The following is an 18,017-nucleotide window of genomic DNA, read 5'->3' on the forward strand; positions in this document are numbered from 1 at the left end:
AACAGGATTCTATTTTCCTTTTTTGATGAAAAAAATTGTAAGCTATTAGATCTAACACTTTGCTACCATGAACTAATGTGACACGATGCACTGTTACTTCCACCGAGCCAAAAGCCAGAAACCAAATGCTCACTGGGAGCTCACTGGGACTGTGGATGGGTCAAGGGCCAGACACGATAGGGAGTGGTGGGGACTGGGGCAAACTGGATGGTACAGTCCAGTCCAAACAGCAGGGGCTCCTCATATCTGGATCGACTGTTGCCTCAGAGGGGAATTTAGATACAGTGTTGTCAGATCTTCTAATTTTTCCAGAGAAGATAAGATACTTCTATGTAAAGCTTCCCAAATTTTAAAGTCAGCAACTACAATTCATTGTGTGGACAACCAAAACACAGCTGCATGTAGAAAATGGCCTGTAGGCTACCAGTGTTAAGCACTGGAGAAACCCCGTTTCGCTTCTCTTCCCGTCTGTACCCAAAGGTCTTTAGAAGGTTTTCATATTAGAATTAGAAGAGACAGGCATACAGGTTTGAGATCAAAGGAACTTCAAGGGAGAGTTTACACATCAATGAAGAAGTAACTCAACGACAGTTAACGTTAACATCTACCAGAATTTCTTGGGCATCAGAACCAAGTTTCTATAATGAAATTAAGTAATAACACCTGCATGTTCTTATAGCCAATACAGAGTTTTACAGTTTTCAGATTAATTTCTCTACTTGATTTGCAAATCATTATTTTTCAGATAATAACTTGGAAGCGTGAAGCAATCAAACGGCCTGCCCAAGGTTCTAAGACTGCTCAGGGGCAGAGTGAAAGAAAATGGAACCTTCTTTTTTTCACGGCTCTGGGTCTTCACTGCGGTGCACAGGCTTTCTCTAGTTGTGGTGAGTGGGGGCTACTCTCCAGTTGCAGTGCACGGGCTTCTCACTGGAGCACGGGCTTCAGGTGCGCGGGCTTGGTAGTTGTGGCCCACGGGCTTAGGTGCCCAGCAGCATGTGGGATCTTCCTGGAGTAGGGATTGAACTTGTGTCCCCACACAGAAACTTCTGGACTTCAGTGATTGTTCTCACAAGGCACGGTGGCCCAGGTTATCTACTACATAGACACTGCTATCTATTTCGTTTACTCTCTATAACATCCTAACAGTACAGCTCATTAAAGCTGGAAGGATCATTACAGAGAATGTAATCCAGTAGCTCTAAACTTTTCTCTGTTTCCATCTGGTTCACATGTACAACTCTTAATATCACCAAACAATTCCTACGTGCAGTTATGACCTCGGTTGGAGAGAGGCACTCAGGACCCTGGAGGGTGGAAGGAAGTGTGTGTGTGGAAGGACGTGTACATGTAGACAGAACTGTACCCTTGCAGACACCCTCTGACCATCACCCCGACCAGCCTGTTCCCTCCCCGGGGTTAAAACTTACTGGTCTAGTTCATCCCTCCATTCCCCTGACGGGTTAGGAAACACAGGACGAGTTCAATGACTGACGGTCCCAAGTTCTATAAAGTGGCAAAGCCAAGTGTAAAATTCAGTCTCTTAAACCAAAATATAAGGTGAGAAAGGGACTCTGACATCGTCAGACATCCTCACAGGCCCCACAGCAGGTTGCGGGGTTTTGGGGGTGTTATTCTGTAGCTGTTGAGGTGTCCCTTCCTGGGATACCAGGCGCAGAGCTTCTCTTACCTCCCAGCCTTCCATCTCCAGTCCTCTCTTGCCATAGATGTCGTAGATGGCCCTGGTCTGGGGGTCACTGAGCACTGCAAATGAAAAACCCAATGTGTTTACAAAGCACTGAATCCTCCACTTAGTTCTGACCACACCAGCAGCAGGCAAGCCCACCTCTCTTTGTCCTTCTTCCAACCACAATTTTCCCAGAGACTCTGCCATTCCTGATGTGTCTTTCCTTCTACTTGCCTTCCAGATCCAACTAAGAACATGTTTAAAGGTGGCTCCAGGTGGAAAATGTTGCATTTTTCATGTCCGAGCTACCTTGTGAGGGGTGCTGACTCTGTATCACTAAAGGATAGTTGTTTTTAAAAGACTGTCCTAAGTTTCTGTCACCGTCTATAGAGTACCTTGGCTTGAGACAGCAAATTCCAGTTTCTAATAAAGCCTAATGTAAACCTAAGGACAGGCTCCGACGGGAAAAATCTGTCTTATTTACCCTATAGAATCTCACTAACTCCTACAGCCAACTATGTAAGAAATGTTTTTTGCGCCTCTCTTCTTTATTTACACATCAGTTAAAAAGGCGCAAACACCTGTCACTACGGTGTCAGCCATGTCACCTAAAGTGCATCAGGAAAAGACTGTTCAATAAGAATGAGAGGGACTTTACTGGCAGTCCAGTGGTTAGGACTCCACACTTCTACTGCAGGGGGCCCAAGTTTGATACCTGGTTGGAGAACTAAGATCCTGCATGCTGCATGGTGTGGCGAAAAAATTAAATAAACATTTAAAATCACTACATTAAAAAAACTAAAAGGGCGGTAGCTAACTGATTCTGAACATCTGTACAGCTATTTCTATTGGGCCAACTTCTGTTCAAGACCTTTGAATCTCCCCACTCTTCCCTACCCTGGCCCCTGAGAATTCCCATGTATTTCTAGGTCTAATTAAAAAATGATGTAAATGACACCGTGCTGTGCTATGCTTAGTCACTCAGTAGTGTCCAACTCTTTGTGACCCTATGGACTGTAGCCTGCCAGGCTCCTCTGTCCTTAGGGATTCACCGGGCAAGAATACTGAAATAGGTTGCCATGCCCTCCCCCAGGGAATCTTCCCAACCCAGGGATTGAAGCCAGGTCTCCTGCATTGCAGGTGAATTCTTTACCATCTGAGCCACCAGGGAAGCCCCAAAATACTAGAGTGGGTACCCTATCCCTTCTCCAGGGGAACTTCCCAACCCAGGAATCGAACTGGGGTCTCCTACACTGCAGGTAGATTCTTTACCAGCTGGGCTATCAGGGAAGACCTGTAAATGACTCTTGGTTTAATCGTTGGTTAAGTTGCGAAGTCATGTCCGACTCATGTGATCCCATGGACTGTAGCATGCCAGGCTCCTCTGTCCGTGGGATTCTCCAGGCAAGAATACTGGAGTGGGTTGCCCTTTCCTTCTTCAGGGGATCTTCCTGACCCAGGAATCAAACCTGGGTCTCCTGCATTGCAGGCAGATGATTTACCAGCTGAGCTATGAGGGAAGCCCATGTAAAGACTCTATCCATATTCAAATCTAACAGGGAAGAAAGAAATGCTGACCATTGTAAAACCTGGGAGCTAAACTTCTTGAGCTGATCTCTAGGAGTTAAGAAGGAATTATTTATTCACCACCTCAGTCTCCCTTCAGGCCAAATACTTGGGCCAGGCCTGCTGCTACAACATGTTCACAAGCATTGGCAGGCTTTTCTGCTAACTCTTCCCCAAATCTCCAAAACAACACAGTCCAGCTATGAGGGTAATTCAAACAACCAAATACAAGAAAAGGAACAAGCTATATTCAGACCAGACAAATAGCCCGAACAGTTACATCTGGTGAAGACACAGGCTGATTATACACACCTGTGTGCCACAGTCTCAGTTTTACTGGTCATTAAAATCTAACTTTTTGGTAAAACCATAGTGAAATACAGCAAAGTGCTTTTATGTCCACAATGAGAAATCTTTATTTCATAAAGAAAATCTAATTTTTGGTCTGTTTAATTAAGGAGCAAATCACCAAGTGGCTCTGGAATGAATAACTGACTTTACTTGGCATATATCCTAAGAGTAAGTTCACATTGTTTTAACTTTAATTTTAAAAATTGTGGTTATAATATACACAACATAAAACTGATCATTTAAACCATGTGTAAGTGCACAATTCACTGGTGTTAAATATATCACTATGTTGTATAACCATTGCCACAATCTACTAGAACTGTCTCATCCTCTCAAACTGAAACTGTACCTACGAGTGATTTTACTATTTCATAAGCAAATATATTATACACTTTTCTTTCTGAAATGTATGAGGTAAGTATAAAAATCTGAATTATTTGATTCTATTTCCTATTATGCTTTTTAACATCATTTTCTTCCTTTTGTTAGAACCTTTCCTTAACTGAATGCTACAGAACCAAGAAAATCACTTTCAGATGGAAAAAATGTTCTTTGTATCTTCTCAAAAGAAAAGTGAGAACAAAGTAAGCTTGTCTGTAGCGATCAGCCTTTCACGTTTAAGAGTTCCCTTTAGAAGAAAACGAGGAAACGATTTAAAACTGGAGTATTCCCCTAGAATTCAGATCCGGGACTATTACTTCACCTGCGGTCTCATTTTCTATTTACTGGACACATATTGATTTCCAAAGCAAAACACTACTCTTTCAAAGGACCCCGTCAGTAAAAAGCACTAAACTAACTGCCTCTTTTATGTACCTCGAAGGACTCTCTTTTTCTATCCTCTACAAATCAAACCTCTTAAAAATTGAGTGTCTGCTACAAGACACTGCTGTTTCTACACTGGTGCTCCTACAGAGCCAAGCGCCACACTGACCTTCATAAGCCTGGTGAACGAGGTTAAACAGCCGCTCGGCCTGCGATTTGAGCTCTGGGTCTCTGTGCTTGTCCGGGTGGTAAAGCATGCACAGCCGCCGGTAGGCCGCTTTTAGCTCTTCGCAAGAGGCCTGCAGGAAGAAAAATCCAATTAGAAGACAGTCGATGTGACTTAAATATTATCATGATCAGAATCAGCCTTGAAATGGGAAGCTATCAGCCACGTTCCAACACGTCTGCTGTCTACATGCAGGATATAATGAAGTTATGCTTTATTACTTCAATAAGGCCTCTTTTTTCCAGTTAATAAAGTGATCAATTATGTACATCGAAAGCAACTGTGTTTTGCTGGGAACTGCTGCTATCAGAGAGAATGAAAGCATGTGTCCCCACCCTGGTTCTCTGCGCTCTGAGTGGAAATGAGAATCGTCACAGAGACCTGCTTGCTATTTAACCCAAGTCATTCAAAGTCGATCGTGCCAAGGTATTCTCAACAGAGACTGTTCAGAAGGGGGAGAAGAGCTATAAACCATTAGAAAGAAATGCCATGCATGTACTCAGTCTTCAGACAAAGGAAACTCAGTGAATATTCATCCTTTAAAAAATCGAAGACATCAAATTGTCAAATCAACACCTTTCTATTCAACCTCTAATTCTAAAAGCAAGCACACAAGGCAGGCAGAAATGCTTCCCTATCTGTAGTAAAAACAAGCCTCCCCACCCAGAGCACCCAAAGGCTCAACACACACAACCCTGCAACTCCTTCTCATTTATTTATTGGCTGCCCCAGGTCTTAGTTGTAGCACTGGGAACTTTGATCTTTGTGGCGGCATGTGGGATCTAGTTCCCTGACCAGGAATTGAACCTGGGCCCCCTGCCCTGTGACCCGGGTTCAATTCCTGGGTCAGGAAGATCCCCTGGAGAAGGGAATGGCTCCCACTCCAGTAGTCTTGCCTGGAGAATTCCATGGACAGAGGAGCCTGGAGGGCTACAGTGCATGGGATCACAAAGAGTTGGACATGACTGAGTGACTAATACTTTCCCTTTCCTCTGCACTGGGAGCACAGAGTCTTAGCCACTGGACCACCAGGGAAGTCCCTCTCCAATCTTATAAGTAATCAGTTTGAGGGGAGAAGGTGCCATTAGAAGAGCACAGATGACACAGAGTACAGGCGGGCTCTGGGTGTGTTTTAACAACGCAGAAGGGAGGGAGGAGGAGGGCTGACAGAAATCCACTTTGTACTTTGCCTGCCTCACAGCCACCAAGAACTTCTCAGAAAGAGGCTTCACTGGAGGCTCTACAAACACCATGCCATCTCTTGCGCCACCTCGCTGGCTGGGCCCTCAGGTGTACTCTGGGAAAGTACAATGTCTGATTTTATATCAACCTCCAGGACCTTTTTAGTCTATCATAGGTGATACCAAATGTGTAGCTTTGTCAAATGATTTGTTTTTAATTGGAATATAATTGCATTACAACACTGTGTCAGTTTCTGCTATACAGCAACATGAATCAGCTATGTTGTTCTTTAGCTGCTACGTCTTGCTGGACTATTTTCGACCCCATGTACTGCAGCATGCCAGGCTTCCCTATCCTTCTCTGTCTCCCGAAGTTTGCTCATATTCATAACCATTGAGTTGGTGATGCTATCTAACCATCTCATCCTCTGCTCCCCCCCTTCTCCTCCTGCCCTTAATCTTTCCCAGCATCAGCGTCTTTTCCAGTGAGATGGCTCTTCGCATCAGATGGCCAAAATATTGGAGGTTCAGTTTCAGCACCAGTCCTTACAATGAATATTCAGGGTTGATTTCCTTTAGGATTGACTGGTCTGATCTTGCAGTCCAAGGGACTCTCCAGAATTTTCTCCAGCACCACAATTTGAAAGCATCAATTCTTTATCGCTCAGCCTTCTTTATGGTCCAACTCCCATATCCATACGTATATACATATGTCCCCTCCCTCTTGAGCCTCCCTCCCACCTACACCCCATCCCACCCCTCTCAGCCATCATCGAGCTAAGCTCCCAGTGCTATACAGCAGCTTCTTGCTAGTTATCTATTTAACACACGGTAATGTATATACACGTCAGTGCTTCTCTCCCCATCTGTACCATCCCCTCCTCCCCTCCTCCCTTTCCACAAGTCTGTTCTCCGTCTGCGTCTCTGTTCCTGCTCTGCAAATAGGTTCATCAGTACCATTTCTCCTAGATTCCATATATATGCAGTAATATATGATTTTTTTCCCTCTTTCTGACTTAGTTTGCTCTGTATGAGTCCCTAAATTCATCCATATCTCTACAAATGACTTCATTTTGTTCCTTTTCACAGCTGAGTAATATTCCATTGCATATATCTATCACATCTTCTTTATCCATTCATCTGTTGATGGACATCTAGGTTGTCCAGGTGATTTGTCAAGAACATATTTTTTTGGGAGGCAACTCCACCATTTTGACAACAGAAGCAAATTCTGGGTCACTGACAACATGCCAGAGGGGCCTGAAAAGCCAGCCCTCCAGGTGGAGGATGGGACCAGGTCCACAGTGAGGATGCTGAGGAAGGACGGGAGGTCTGGGCCCCGGAACACAGGGAAGCAGTCACAGGGGTGTGACGAATCAAGGCATCAGGGTTACAAGGGAAGACGTCAAACTGAGTTTTTCTGTAATTTCCACCGTTTTTCAATATCTTCCAATTCCAGGAGTAATGAGTGCTTCCGTTGTTGTTGTTGAGTCACTAAGTCAAGTCCGACTCTTGGAATCCCATGGACTGTAGCTCGCCAGGCTCCTTTGCCCATGGGATTCTTCAGGCAAGAATACTGGAGTGAGCAGCCATTTCCCTCTCCAGGGGATCTTCCCAACCCAGAAACTGAACTTGTGTCTCCTACATTAGCAGGTAGATTCTTTACCACCGAGCCACCAGGGAAGCCCTTAAGAACAGAGGCTTCAGGCAAATGAACTTTCTGACTCTTGGCTTTCTCACCTGCTAGAGCAGATGACAACCGTGCTCAGGGGTGGTGTGGGAATAAAATGAGACAGTGATCACAGTGCTTCTTATGGTACATGGCAACAACCTATTCTCTATAGCTCTTCTAAAATCTTTTCTTCACACTGTAGACAACAGTACCTCTCTCACACCTATTTTGAGGAGTAAATAGTATGTGTACAAGCTCTTAACAGTGCCTTGCACGTGAGAGGAATTTAATCATTACAGCTGTCATTAATGCCACAATTCAGCTTTGATACCCTTTCGGCAGCAGGAATAGGGAAACTGGGATAATTACAGCCCTTGTGGGAAGATGACAGGAGCATTCATTCATGAAGTGGCCCATGTCTGTGAAAATTTACTGAGCTGCATGCCCATGATGCAGACTCTTCTATGCAAATATTCTATTTCAATAAGAACACAAGACTCCAGGGACTTCCCTGGTGGTCCAGTAGATAAGACTCTGGGCTTCTACTGCAGGGGGCTTGGGTTTGATCCCTGGTCAAGGAACTAAGATCCTGCATGCCCTGCCTGCAGTGTGGCCCAAAACAAAACAAGACTCCACGGAAGACAGGGGCCTCAATGCTCCCATCTCTGCGGCTCCCCTTTTTCCCACCGTAAGCCTCTTTCTATACTTATGTCAACTAATTATACAACACATTCCTTGCCACATTTACCAAGATGCCACTTGCACCAAGCTTCAATGTTTTAAGCAAATAAAGAACAGCTAACCAGTGGCAAATTCAATGTCTTTTCCAGATAGGTTTACTTATGTGATGATGTAAAAGGAGCTTGTTCCTTCCTGAGGAACCAAAATGAATTAGTCCCTTTCTGCAAATTTTAATTGTTCTTTCCAGCATCTCATAAAAATTACAAGTGCAGGATTAGACAGATTTGACTGACTTTAGGTTACACTGCTATTTCCTGGTTGTAAAAAGTAAACTAGAAGACAAGGGAATAGAGTACCTAGTTCGCAATACCTTCTTTAGTCATATTAATAAATGGCTTAACGTGCTATTGATTAAGTAATAGAAACAAGAAGTTTCATTTTTAATAAATATCACATTCAATAAAAGGTTAGATTGAGCCTTTTATCATAACTGAATAGCTAAGGTCACTGGTTCGATATTTCATAAATGATAAACTCTTTCACTATCATAAAAATACAGATATCAGGACTTCCCTGGTGGTCCAGTGGTTAAGACTCTGTGTTTCCAACGCAGGGGGCATGGGTTCAACCTCTAATTGGAGAACTAAGATCACACATGCCACTTGGCATGACCAAAAAATGAATAAAATAAAAATGCTGATATCATTTCAAAATATGTGATAACATTAAAAATGATACCTCAAATTATGTACTTATTCCTAAAATTGTATATAAAATTAAGTGATGTATCATGCTGTAAGTCTGAAAAGTTTCATCATCTCAATTATCTAGTTATAATTTTAATGGAAAGTAAATCTAATATAAATTCAATCTTTATATATCATAAAATTCATAGTGAAAAGATCCCTAGAGACCTGTAGAGTTTAGTGGTCTTTTAAAACTGTTGGATTAGATGCTGTATGATACAAAAACGCAATAAAGCACAAAAAAGAAATTCAAGACAAACATAGTAAAAAGTTAAAATGTCTCTATTTATGCAGATGTCGTCTATGTAGAAAATCATAAAGAGTCTATCAGAAAACCTACTAAGTGATTTTAGCAAGGTCATGGGATACAGGATCAATAAACATCAATTTATTTCTATATATTAAAAACTGAGACTTGGTATCACTGACCAACATGAACTACTTAGGGATACACTTATGACCCGTACAGTGAAAGCTACAATGCACTGCGACAGAAACGACACAAGGCCGAAAATAACGGCACAATAAGCTACCTTCATGTACCAGAAGATTCAGTATCATTCAGACGTCAAATTTCCCCCTACAGATTCAATGCAATCCAATCAGAATTCCAGTACGCAATCCAATCAGAATTCCAGTAGGCTTTTTTTTTGGGTAGAAACTGACAAGATAATTCTAAAATTTATATGGAAAAACAATATGGAGCAAGAAGAAATTTTACTTTCCAGTTATTTTACTAACCAAAATAACTTTGAGGAAGAACTGGAGGACTCACAATACTGGACTTTAACACTGCTCTGGTAATCAAGACAGCGTGCTACCAGTAAAAGAACAGACATACACAAACCAGTGGACCAGAAGTGAGTCCACAAACAGACCCCCATGTATGTGGTCAGGCGTGCAATATGAGGTAATGCAAAGCGGAAAAGACAGTTCTTCAATAAATGACGATAGAAGAAAGGAATATTCACATGTGGAAAAACGAACCTTGACCTTTACTGTGAAACACTGGACCTGCCTGGTGAAATGAAAGGATACCAGACAGTAACTCAAAGCCACATGAAGAAATTAAGATCTCAGAAAAGGAAATACACGGGCAATTATAAAAGCTAGTATTATTATAAAAATGATTTGTAACTCCGTATCTTGTCTTCTCAATGATTTCAGACATTAAAAAAAAAGATTAATCTAAAAGGTAGTCTTATTGTAGCTCCAGCTTATAACTTCATGTTTTGTTTCTACATAATTTAAGAGACTAATGCATTCTAAAAAAAATAATCCCTAGTTTATTTTTTAGACACACAATATGTAAAAATGTAATTTTATGACATCAATAACTGAAAGAGGTAGCATACAGTTGCAAAATAAAAGTTTTGGTACATTATTCAAGTTAAACTGGAATAAGTTCAAATTAGAGTATTACAACTTTAGGATGTTAAATGTAATCTAAGGAGTTAAATGTGACCACAAAGGAAACCGTTATAGCATATACATGAAAGGATACGAGAGGTGAATTAAAATCCAGCAAACCCACTGCTGGGCATACACACTGAGGAAACCAGAAGGGAAACAGACACGTGTACCCCAATGTTCATCACAGCACTGTTTATAATAGCCAGGACATGGAAGCAACCTAGATGTCCATCAGCAGATGAATGGATAAGAAAGCTGTGGTACATATACACAATGGAGTATTACCCAGCCATTAAAAAGAATACATTTGAATCAGTTCTAATGAGATGGATGAAACTGGAGCCTATTATACAGAGTGAAGTAAGCCAGAAAGAAAAACACCAATACAGTATACTAACCCATATATATGGAATTTAGAAAGATGGTAACAATAACCCTGTGTACGAGACAGCAAAAGAGACACTGATGTACAGATCAGTCTTATGGACTCTGTGGGAGAGGGAGAGGGTGGGGAGATTTGGGAGAATGGCATTGAAACATGTATAATATCATGTATGAAACGAGTCACCAGTCCAGGTTCGATGCACGATACTGGATGCTTGGGGCTGGTGCACTGGGACGACCCAGAGGGAGGGTATGGGGAGGGAGGAGGGAGGAGGGTTCGGGATGGGGAACACAGGTATACCTGTGGTGGATTCATTTCGATATTTGGCAAAACTAATACAATATTGTAAAGTTTAAAAATAAAATAAAAAAAAAAAATTTCACTACAAAAAATCAGCTTAACACAAAAGATAATAATGTGGGACATGAGACAAAAAAAACAAAACCACCAAAACAGTGCACAGAAAACAAGTAGCAAAAATATTCCTTCTTATAAGTAATTACTTTAAACATCAATAGATTAAACTCTCTAATCAAAGACAAAGACCAGCAGAACAGATAAAAACACATGACCACCTGTATACTACCAATGAGAGACTCAACTGAGATCCAAAACAAACAGGTAGAGAGTTGAAGGATGGAAACAGACATTCCTTGCAACCACTGTAGTAACCATAAGAGAGCAAAGCTATTAATACCAGATAATACAGACATGAAATCAGAAAAGGTTACAAGACACAAAGAAAGACATCCAATAATAATAAAAGGTTCAGTGCAGCAAGAAGACAGAATAACTATAAACTTCAGTTTCAGCATCAGTCCTTCCAGTGAATATTCAGAGTTGGTTTTCTTTAGGATTGAAAGTTTGATCTCCCTGCTGTCCAAGGGAGTCTTCTCCAACACCACAGTTTGACGGCATCAATTCTTCAGCACCCAGCCTTCTTCATGGTCAAACTTTCACATCCATACATGACTACTGGAAAAACCATAGGTTTAATATATGGACCTTCGTAGGCAAAGTGATGTTCTGCTTTTTAACACGCTGTCTAGGTTTGTCATCATTTTCCTTCCAAGGAACAAGTTTTGTTTAATTTCATGACTGCAGTTGGCGTTCACAGTGATTTTGGAGCCCGAGAAAATAAAATTTGTCATTGCTTCCACTTTTCCCCCTTCTATTTGTCATGAAATCAGACACCATGATCTTAGTTTTTTGAATGTGGAATTTCAAGTCAGCTTTTTCACTCTCCTCTTTCACCCTCATCAAGAGGCTCTTTAGTTCCTCTTCACTTTCTACAATACACACTTCTATATGTAAAATAGATAGCTAAAAAGAACCTATTGTATAGCACAGGGAACTCTATTCAATACTCTATAATGACCTATATGGGAATAGAATCTAAAAAGACGGGTGAATATGTGCGTATGTATGACTGATCCACTTTGCCGTACAGCAGAAACGAATACAGCACTGTAAATCAACTATGAGCTTCCCTGGTGGCTTAGCGGTAAAGAATCTGCCTGCAGTGCAGGAGACTTGCAGCAGATGTGGGTTCTATCCCCGGGTAAGGAGGATCCCTGGAGAAGGAATGTTAACCCACTCCAATATTCTTGCCTGGAAAATCCATTGATAGAGGAGCCTGGCAGGCTACGGTCCGTGGGGTTGCAAAGGAGTCAGACACAACTCAACAACTAAACAACAAACAACAAAATCAACTATACTCTAATAAAAATAAATTTAAACAATAAAAGGAAAAAACGAGAGAAAAAGAAAAGCTAAAATCAAAAATGGCAGAAGGAAATCATAAAGATTAGAGCAGGGATAAATGAAATAAAGAATGGATATGCAATAGAAATAAAATGAAAGTTGGTTATTCAGAAACATTACAAAAATCAACAAATCTTTGGCTAGACTGAAGGCAAAAAAGAGAGAAGATTCCAATGACTATGAAATGAAAGTGGAGCTATTACTATTCATTCTATAGAAATAGAAAATAGTTCATAAGAGAGCACTATGAATAACTGTACACCAAAAAAAATGAAAACAGATGAAATGGACAAATTACTAGAAATACAAAACCTACCGATCAAATCATGATGAAGTAGAAAATCTGCATAGACCCATGACTAATAAAGAGATTGAAAGTGAAAGTCGCTCAGTCATATTCATGGAATTCTCCAGGCCAGAATACTGAAGTAGGTAGCCTTTCCCTTCTCCAGGGGATCTTCCCAACAAAGGGATCGAACCCAGATCCCCCACATTGCAGGCAGATTCTTTACCAGCTGAGCCACAAGGGAAGCCAAGGAGACTGAATTAACAATCAAAACCTCGACAAAGAAATGCCCTGGACCTGATGGATTCACTGGTGAATTCTTCCAGACATTTAAAGAACTAATAGCAATCTTCAACTATTCCAAAATATTGAAGAGGAGGGGACACTTCCAAACTCATGCTATGAGGCCACTATTACCCTGATGCCAAAGGCAAACAAAGACTCCACAAAAAAGAAAAAAACCTACAGACCAGAATCCTTTATGAACAGTGATGTAAAAATCCTCAACAGTATACCAGGAGCGTTCAGCAGCATATTAAAAGGATAAACATTACAACCAAGCAGTATTAATTCTTAGAATGAAATGACAGTTCCATGTATGAAAACTGATCAATACAATACACCATATTCAAAGAAACCCCATACGATCATCTCAATAGATGCAGAAAAAGCGCTGACAAAACTCAATACTCTCTTGTGATAAAAACACTCAGCAAACTAGAAACAGAAGGAAACTAAAAGAAACAAAAACCATTAAGAGGCTTTTACAAACTGAGGAAGAAAACTCAAAGCTAACATCATATTCAATGGTAAAAGACTGAAAGTTTTCCCCCTAAGATCAGGAAAAAGGGAAAAACGTCTGTTCTTACCACTTCTATTCAACATAGTACTACTGCAGGTCCTAGCCAGAGCAATTAGGTAAGAAAAAGAAATAAAAAATATCCAAATTGGAAAGGAAGAAGTAAACTTATCTGTTTACAGATGATACAATCATATATAGAAAACTCTATAAAAATTCCACATACACAAAAACCTTGTTAGAACTAACAAATGAGTTCAGCAAAATTGCAAGCTACAAAGGCAACACACAAAAATTAGCTGCATTTCTATACATGAACAATAAACCATCTGAAAAGGAAATGAAGAAAACAGGTCCATCTACAATAGCATAAAAAACAAACAAACAAAACTTAAGAATTAGCCAGGGAGGTAAAAAAGGCTTACAAGAAATAAAGATGACATAAATAAATGAAAAAGATATTTTATGTCAAGTGTCTTTGGAAAACTTTGGATTGGAAAACAATATTACTAAAATGTCAATAATATGCAAAGCAACTAACAAAATCAATGTAATCTCTATTAAAATACCAATGACATTTTTTACAGAAATAGAAAAGTCCACTCTAAAATTCACATGAATCTCGAGGGATCCCAAAAGCCAAAGCATCTTTGTCTTGGAAAAAGACAAAGATGGAGGACTCATACTTCCCTATTTCAAAATTTACAACAAAGCTACAGTTACCAAAACGATACTGGCATAAAGACAGACATATAGACCAACAGAATAGAACAGAGAGCCCAGAAGTAAATCCTCAAACAAACGATCAAATTATTTTTGACAACTGTGCCAAGACTACTCAACAGGGAAGGGGTAGACTTGTCAACAAATGGTACCAGGATAACAGAATATCCACATGAAGAGTGAAGACCATTACCTAACACCATATAAAAAAATTAATGCAACCGATTTTTGTATGTTGACTTTGTATCCTACAATTTTGGCTAATCCACCCAAACTTGATTAAAGATTTAAATGTAAGAGCTGAAACTTTAAAACTCTTAGAAGAAAACAGACCAAAAGCTTCAAGACATTGGATTTGGTGACAATTTCTCAGATGTAACATCAAAGATTTTGGAGCCCAAAAAAATAAAGTCTGACACTGTTTCCCCATCTATTTGCCATGAAGTGATGGGACTAGATGCCATGATCTTCGTTTTCTGAATGTTGAGCTTTAAGCCAACTTCTTCACTCTCCTCTTTCACTTTCATCAAGAGGCTTTTTAGTTCCTCTTCACTTTCTGCCACAAGGGTGGTGTCATCTGCATATCTGAGGTTATTGATATTTCTCCTGGCAATCTTGATTCCAGCTTGTGCTTCTTCCAGCCCAGTGTTTCTCATGATGTACTCTGCATATAAGTTCAATAAGCAGGGTGACAATATACAAACTTGATGTACTCCTTTTCCTATTTGGAACCAGTCTGTTGTTCCATGTCCAGTTCTAACTGTTGCTTCCTGACCTGCATATCACTGTAGATGGTGACTGCAACCATGAAATTAAAAGACGCTTACTCCTTGGAAGGAAAGTTATGACCAACCTAGATAGCATATTGAAAAGCAGAGACATTACTTTGCCAACAAAGGTCCATCTAGTCAAGGCTATGGTTTTTCCAGTGGTCATGTATGGATGTGAGAGTTGGACTGTGAAGAAAGCTGGAGCACCGAAGAATTGATGCTTTTGAACTGTGCTGTTGGAGAAGACTCCTGAGCGTCCCTTGGACTGCAAGGAGATCCAACCAGTCCATTCTAAAGGAGATCAGTCCTGGGTGTTCTTTGGAAGGAATGATGCTAAAGCTGAAAGTCCAGTACTTTGGCCACCTCATGCGAAGAGTTGACTCATTGGAAAAGACCCTGATGCTGGGAGGGATTGGGGACAGGAGGAGAAAGGGACGACAGAGGATGAGATGGCTGGATGGCATCACCGACTCGATGGACGTGAGTTTGAGTGAACTTCAGGAGTTGGTGATGGACAGGGAGGCCTGGCGTGCTGAGATTTATGGGGTCGCAAAGAGTCGGACACGACTGAGCGACTGAACTGAACTGGACATCTGAGATACAGGCAACAAAAGAAAGGAAAGAGAGAGAAACTGGACTTCATCAAAATTAAGAACTTTCGTGAATCAAAGAATACTATCAAGAAAGTAGAAAAACAATCTGAAGAATGGGAGAAAATAGTTGCAGATGGTATATATGATGAGAGATTAATAACTAGCATATATAAAGAATTCCTAAAACTCAAAAAAAAAAATCTGATTCAAATATGACTAAGGACTTAATACATCAAAGAAGATATATTAATGGCTAAAAGCATACGAAAAGATGCTCAATATCACTAACCACTAGGGAAAAACAAGTCAAACCCACAATGAGACATCACTCCATACCCATCAGGCTGGCTACCATTCAAAACAAAACAAAAACAGGAAAAAAATAAGTGTTGGCAAAGATGCAGAGAAACTGGAACCCATGTGCACTGCTAGGGGGAATGTAAGATGGTAGAGCTTTTATGGGAAATACATGGCAGTTCCTCAAAAACATTAAAAACAGATTTACCATACAATCCAGAAATTCCACTTCTGGGTAAATACTCAAAAGAACTGAAAGCAGGTTTTGAACAGATATTTGTACACTTATATTCAGAGCAGCATTATTCACAACAGCTAAAACATGGAAGCAGCCCAATGCCCATCAACAGATAAATCGATAAGCAAAATGTGGCATATACAGACAATGGATATTATTCAGTCTTAAAAAGGCAGGAAATCCTGACATGTGCTGCAATAAGGATGAACCCTGAGAACATTATGCTAAGTGAAATAAACGAGTCACAGAAAGAGAAATACTGTACACGTTTACTTATGTAAGGTACCTAGAAGTAGTCAAAATCATAGACATAAAGTAGAACGGTGGCAGTCAGAGGCTGGTGGAAAGGGAGGTCAGGAGTTACTGTTTAATAGGGATAGAGTTTGAGTTCTGCAAAATGAAGAGTGTATGAGATGTAAACGGTGGCAGGTGCATAACAATATGTAAACATTTAACATTGCAGAACTGTATACTTAAAAATGACTAAGAAAAAAATTGCACAGAATTTTATGTGTATCTTACAAGTTAAAAAGCTGGAAACAATCCAATCCTTTGCAACCTGGTTTGGAAACTTTCAGGACCCTCTTTAACCTATGATTTCCTTTAGTACGGGGGTCTTTTACTCCTCAATCCACTGTTAGTTATCTGATTGGCCCTTTTTACCTGTATTCTCACATCTTTTGAGAAAATTTTCTCATATTAATTGTTTAATAATGTCTTCTCCTTCATTTTACTTTATTTAACGCCTAAAAAACTTGATCTTCCAATTTTTAAAATTTACTTTTGTGGGTATTTCCTCATCTTTAACTTCCAGTTATTTGTTATCTTCTTTTTAAGTTCCAAGAACTCCTTCTTTTTTTATGTAGTATTTCTTTTCGATGAATCACCTTGCTGTTATTTCTTACATGCAGGATCTTATCTATCTGAAGGCAATCTAGTTCCCAAACTCCTTGCATTGTCTGTTTCTTCTAGTTTCTCCTTGCTGTCAGCATGATCTCTCAGAATTCCTCTGGAGGCTTCCCTCAAACACCTGATGTTCTTTGACAGCTGATTTACACTTCATAGTAAGACACTAATAGGCTATTTGGAAGCTCTGTATGTGTGAACAGGCCTTGTCATCTGATGAGGTTCTTTCTGAAATGGCTGGAAGGGAACCTAGAAGTTTCATTTGGCAGTCTTTTCTCTTTATAGGCTAGTTCCTTCAGGGAAGAGCCCAGGAATAAGGGGAAAAAAGCTAGAAGCCTCACCACGCAGGGTGCAAACACTTATGTTTCCCTGCTTTTGTTAGGGAGCCACTCTCACCCTCTACGCTCTATGTCTAAGCTCCAGAGTCTTTCTGGCTCAATTTCTCCAGGGAATAATCCTCCTGTCTTCTGGCAGGGTGGGCTAACAGATTTTCATCTGTCAGAGCTGAATACTATCATTAAAAAGGAAAAAAAAAAAAAAAACTTTGCCAATCTGGTAGAGAAAAAGCAAAACAACAAACAAACAAAAAACAGCCTTGTTTCAACCTGCATTTGTTAATTTACAAGTGAGGGTGAACATTTTTCCAATCCTTTATTTGCATTTCAGATTTCTTCTACTTGTTTCCTTTGTATTGTTTCCCTATTGGGGTATTCATTTTTTTTCCCCCCCTTTTAAAGCCAAGAGTTCCTTATATATGTTGGAAATGTGATTCTGTACCAAATATAGACTCCTTTTAAGTCTTTAAAAAAGGTTTTAGAGATGTTTCTCATTTTTGTAAAATCAAACATATCCATGCTCCTTTCTGATTTCTGCTATGGTATCCTGCTTAGAAAAGTCTCCTGATAACAATTTCATTGTATTTGCTTCCCTTAGATAATTAAGGCACAGAAGACACTGCTCCATTTTCA

At 40.2% G+C, this 18,017-nt stretch overlaps 1 protein-coding gene across 1 annotated transcript in view; it reads right to left on the bottom strand.

Moving 5' to 3' along the window:
* The window catches only part of DNAJC11 (DnaJ heat shock protein family (Hsp40) member C11), a 74,979-nt gene that overhangs the window by 45,555 nt on the left and 11,407 nt on the right, over positions 1 to 18,017 (bottom strand). Inside the window, exons 2-3 of the mRNA XM_070385161.1 lie at positions 4,539 to 4,668; positions 1,691 to 1,764 (exon numbers count right to left, since the gene is read on the bottom strand). Of these exons, the coding sequence (XP_070241262.1) occupies positions 1,691 to 1,764; positions 4,539 to 4,668 (204 nt within the window). The remainder of the gene's footprint in view (positions 1 to 1,690; positions 1,765 to 4,538; positions 4,669 to 18,017) is intronic.

The sequence above is a fragment of the Bos mutus genome, chromosome 16 (assembly GCF_027580195.1).
Source record: "Bos mutus isolate GX-2022 chromosome 16, NWIPB_WYAK_1.1, whole genome shotgun sequence".
Lineage (NCBI taxonomy): Eukaryota > Metazoa > Chordata > Mammalia > Artiodactyla > Bovidae > Bos > Bos mutus.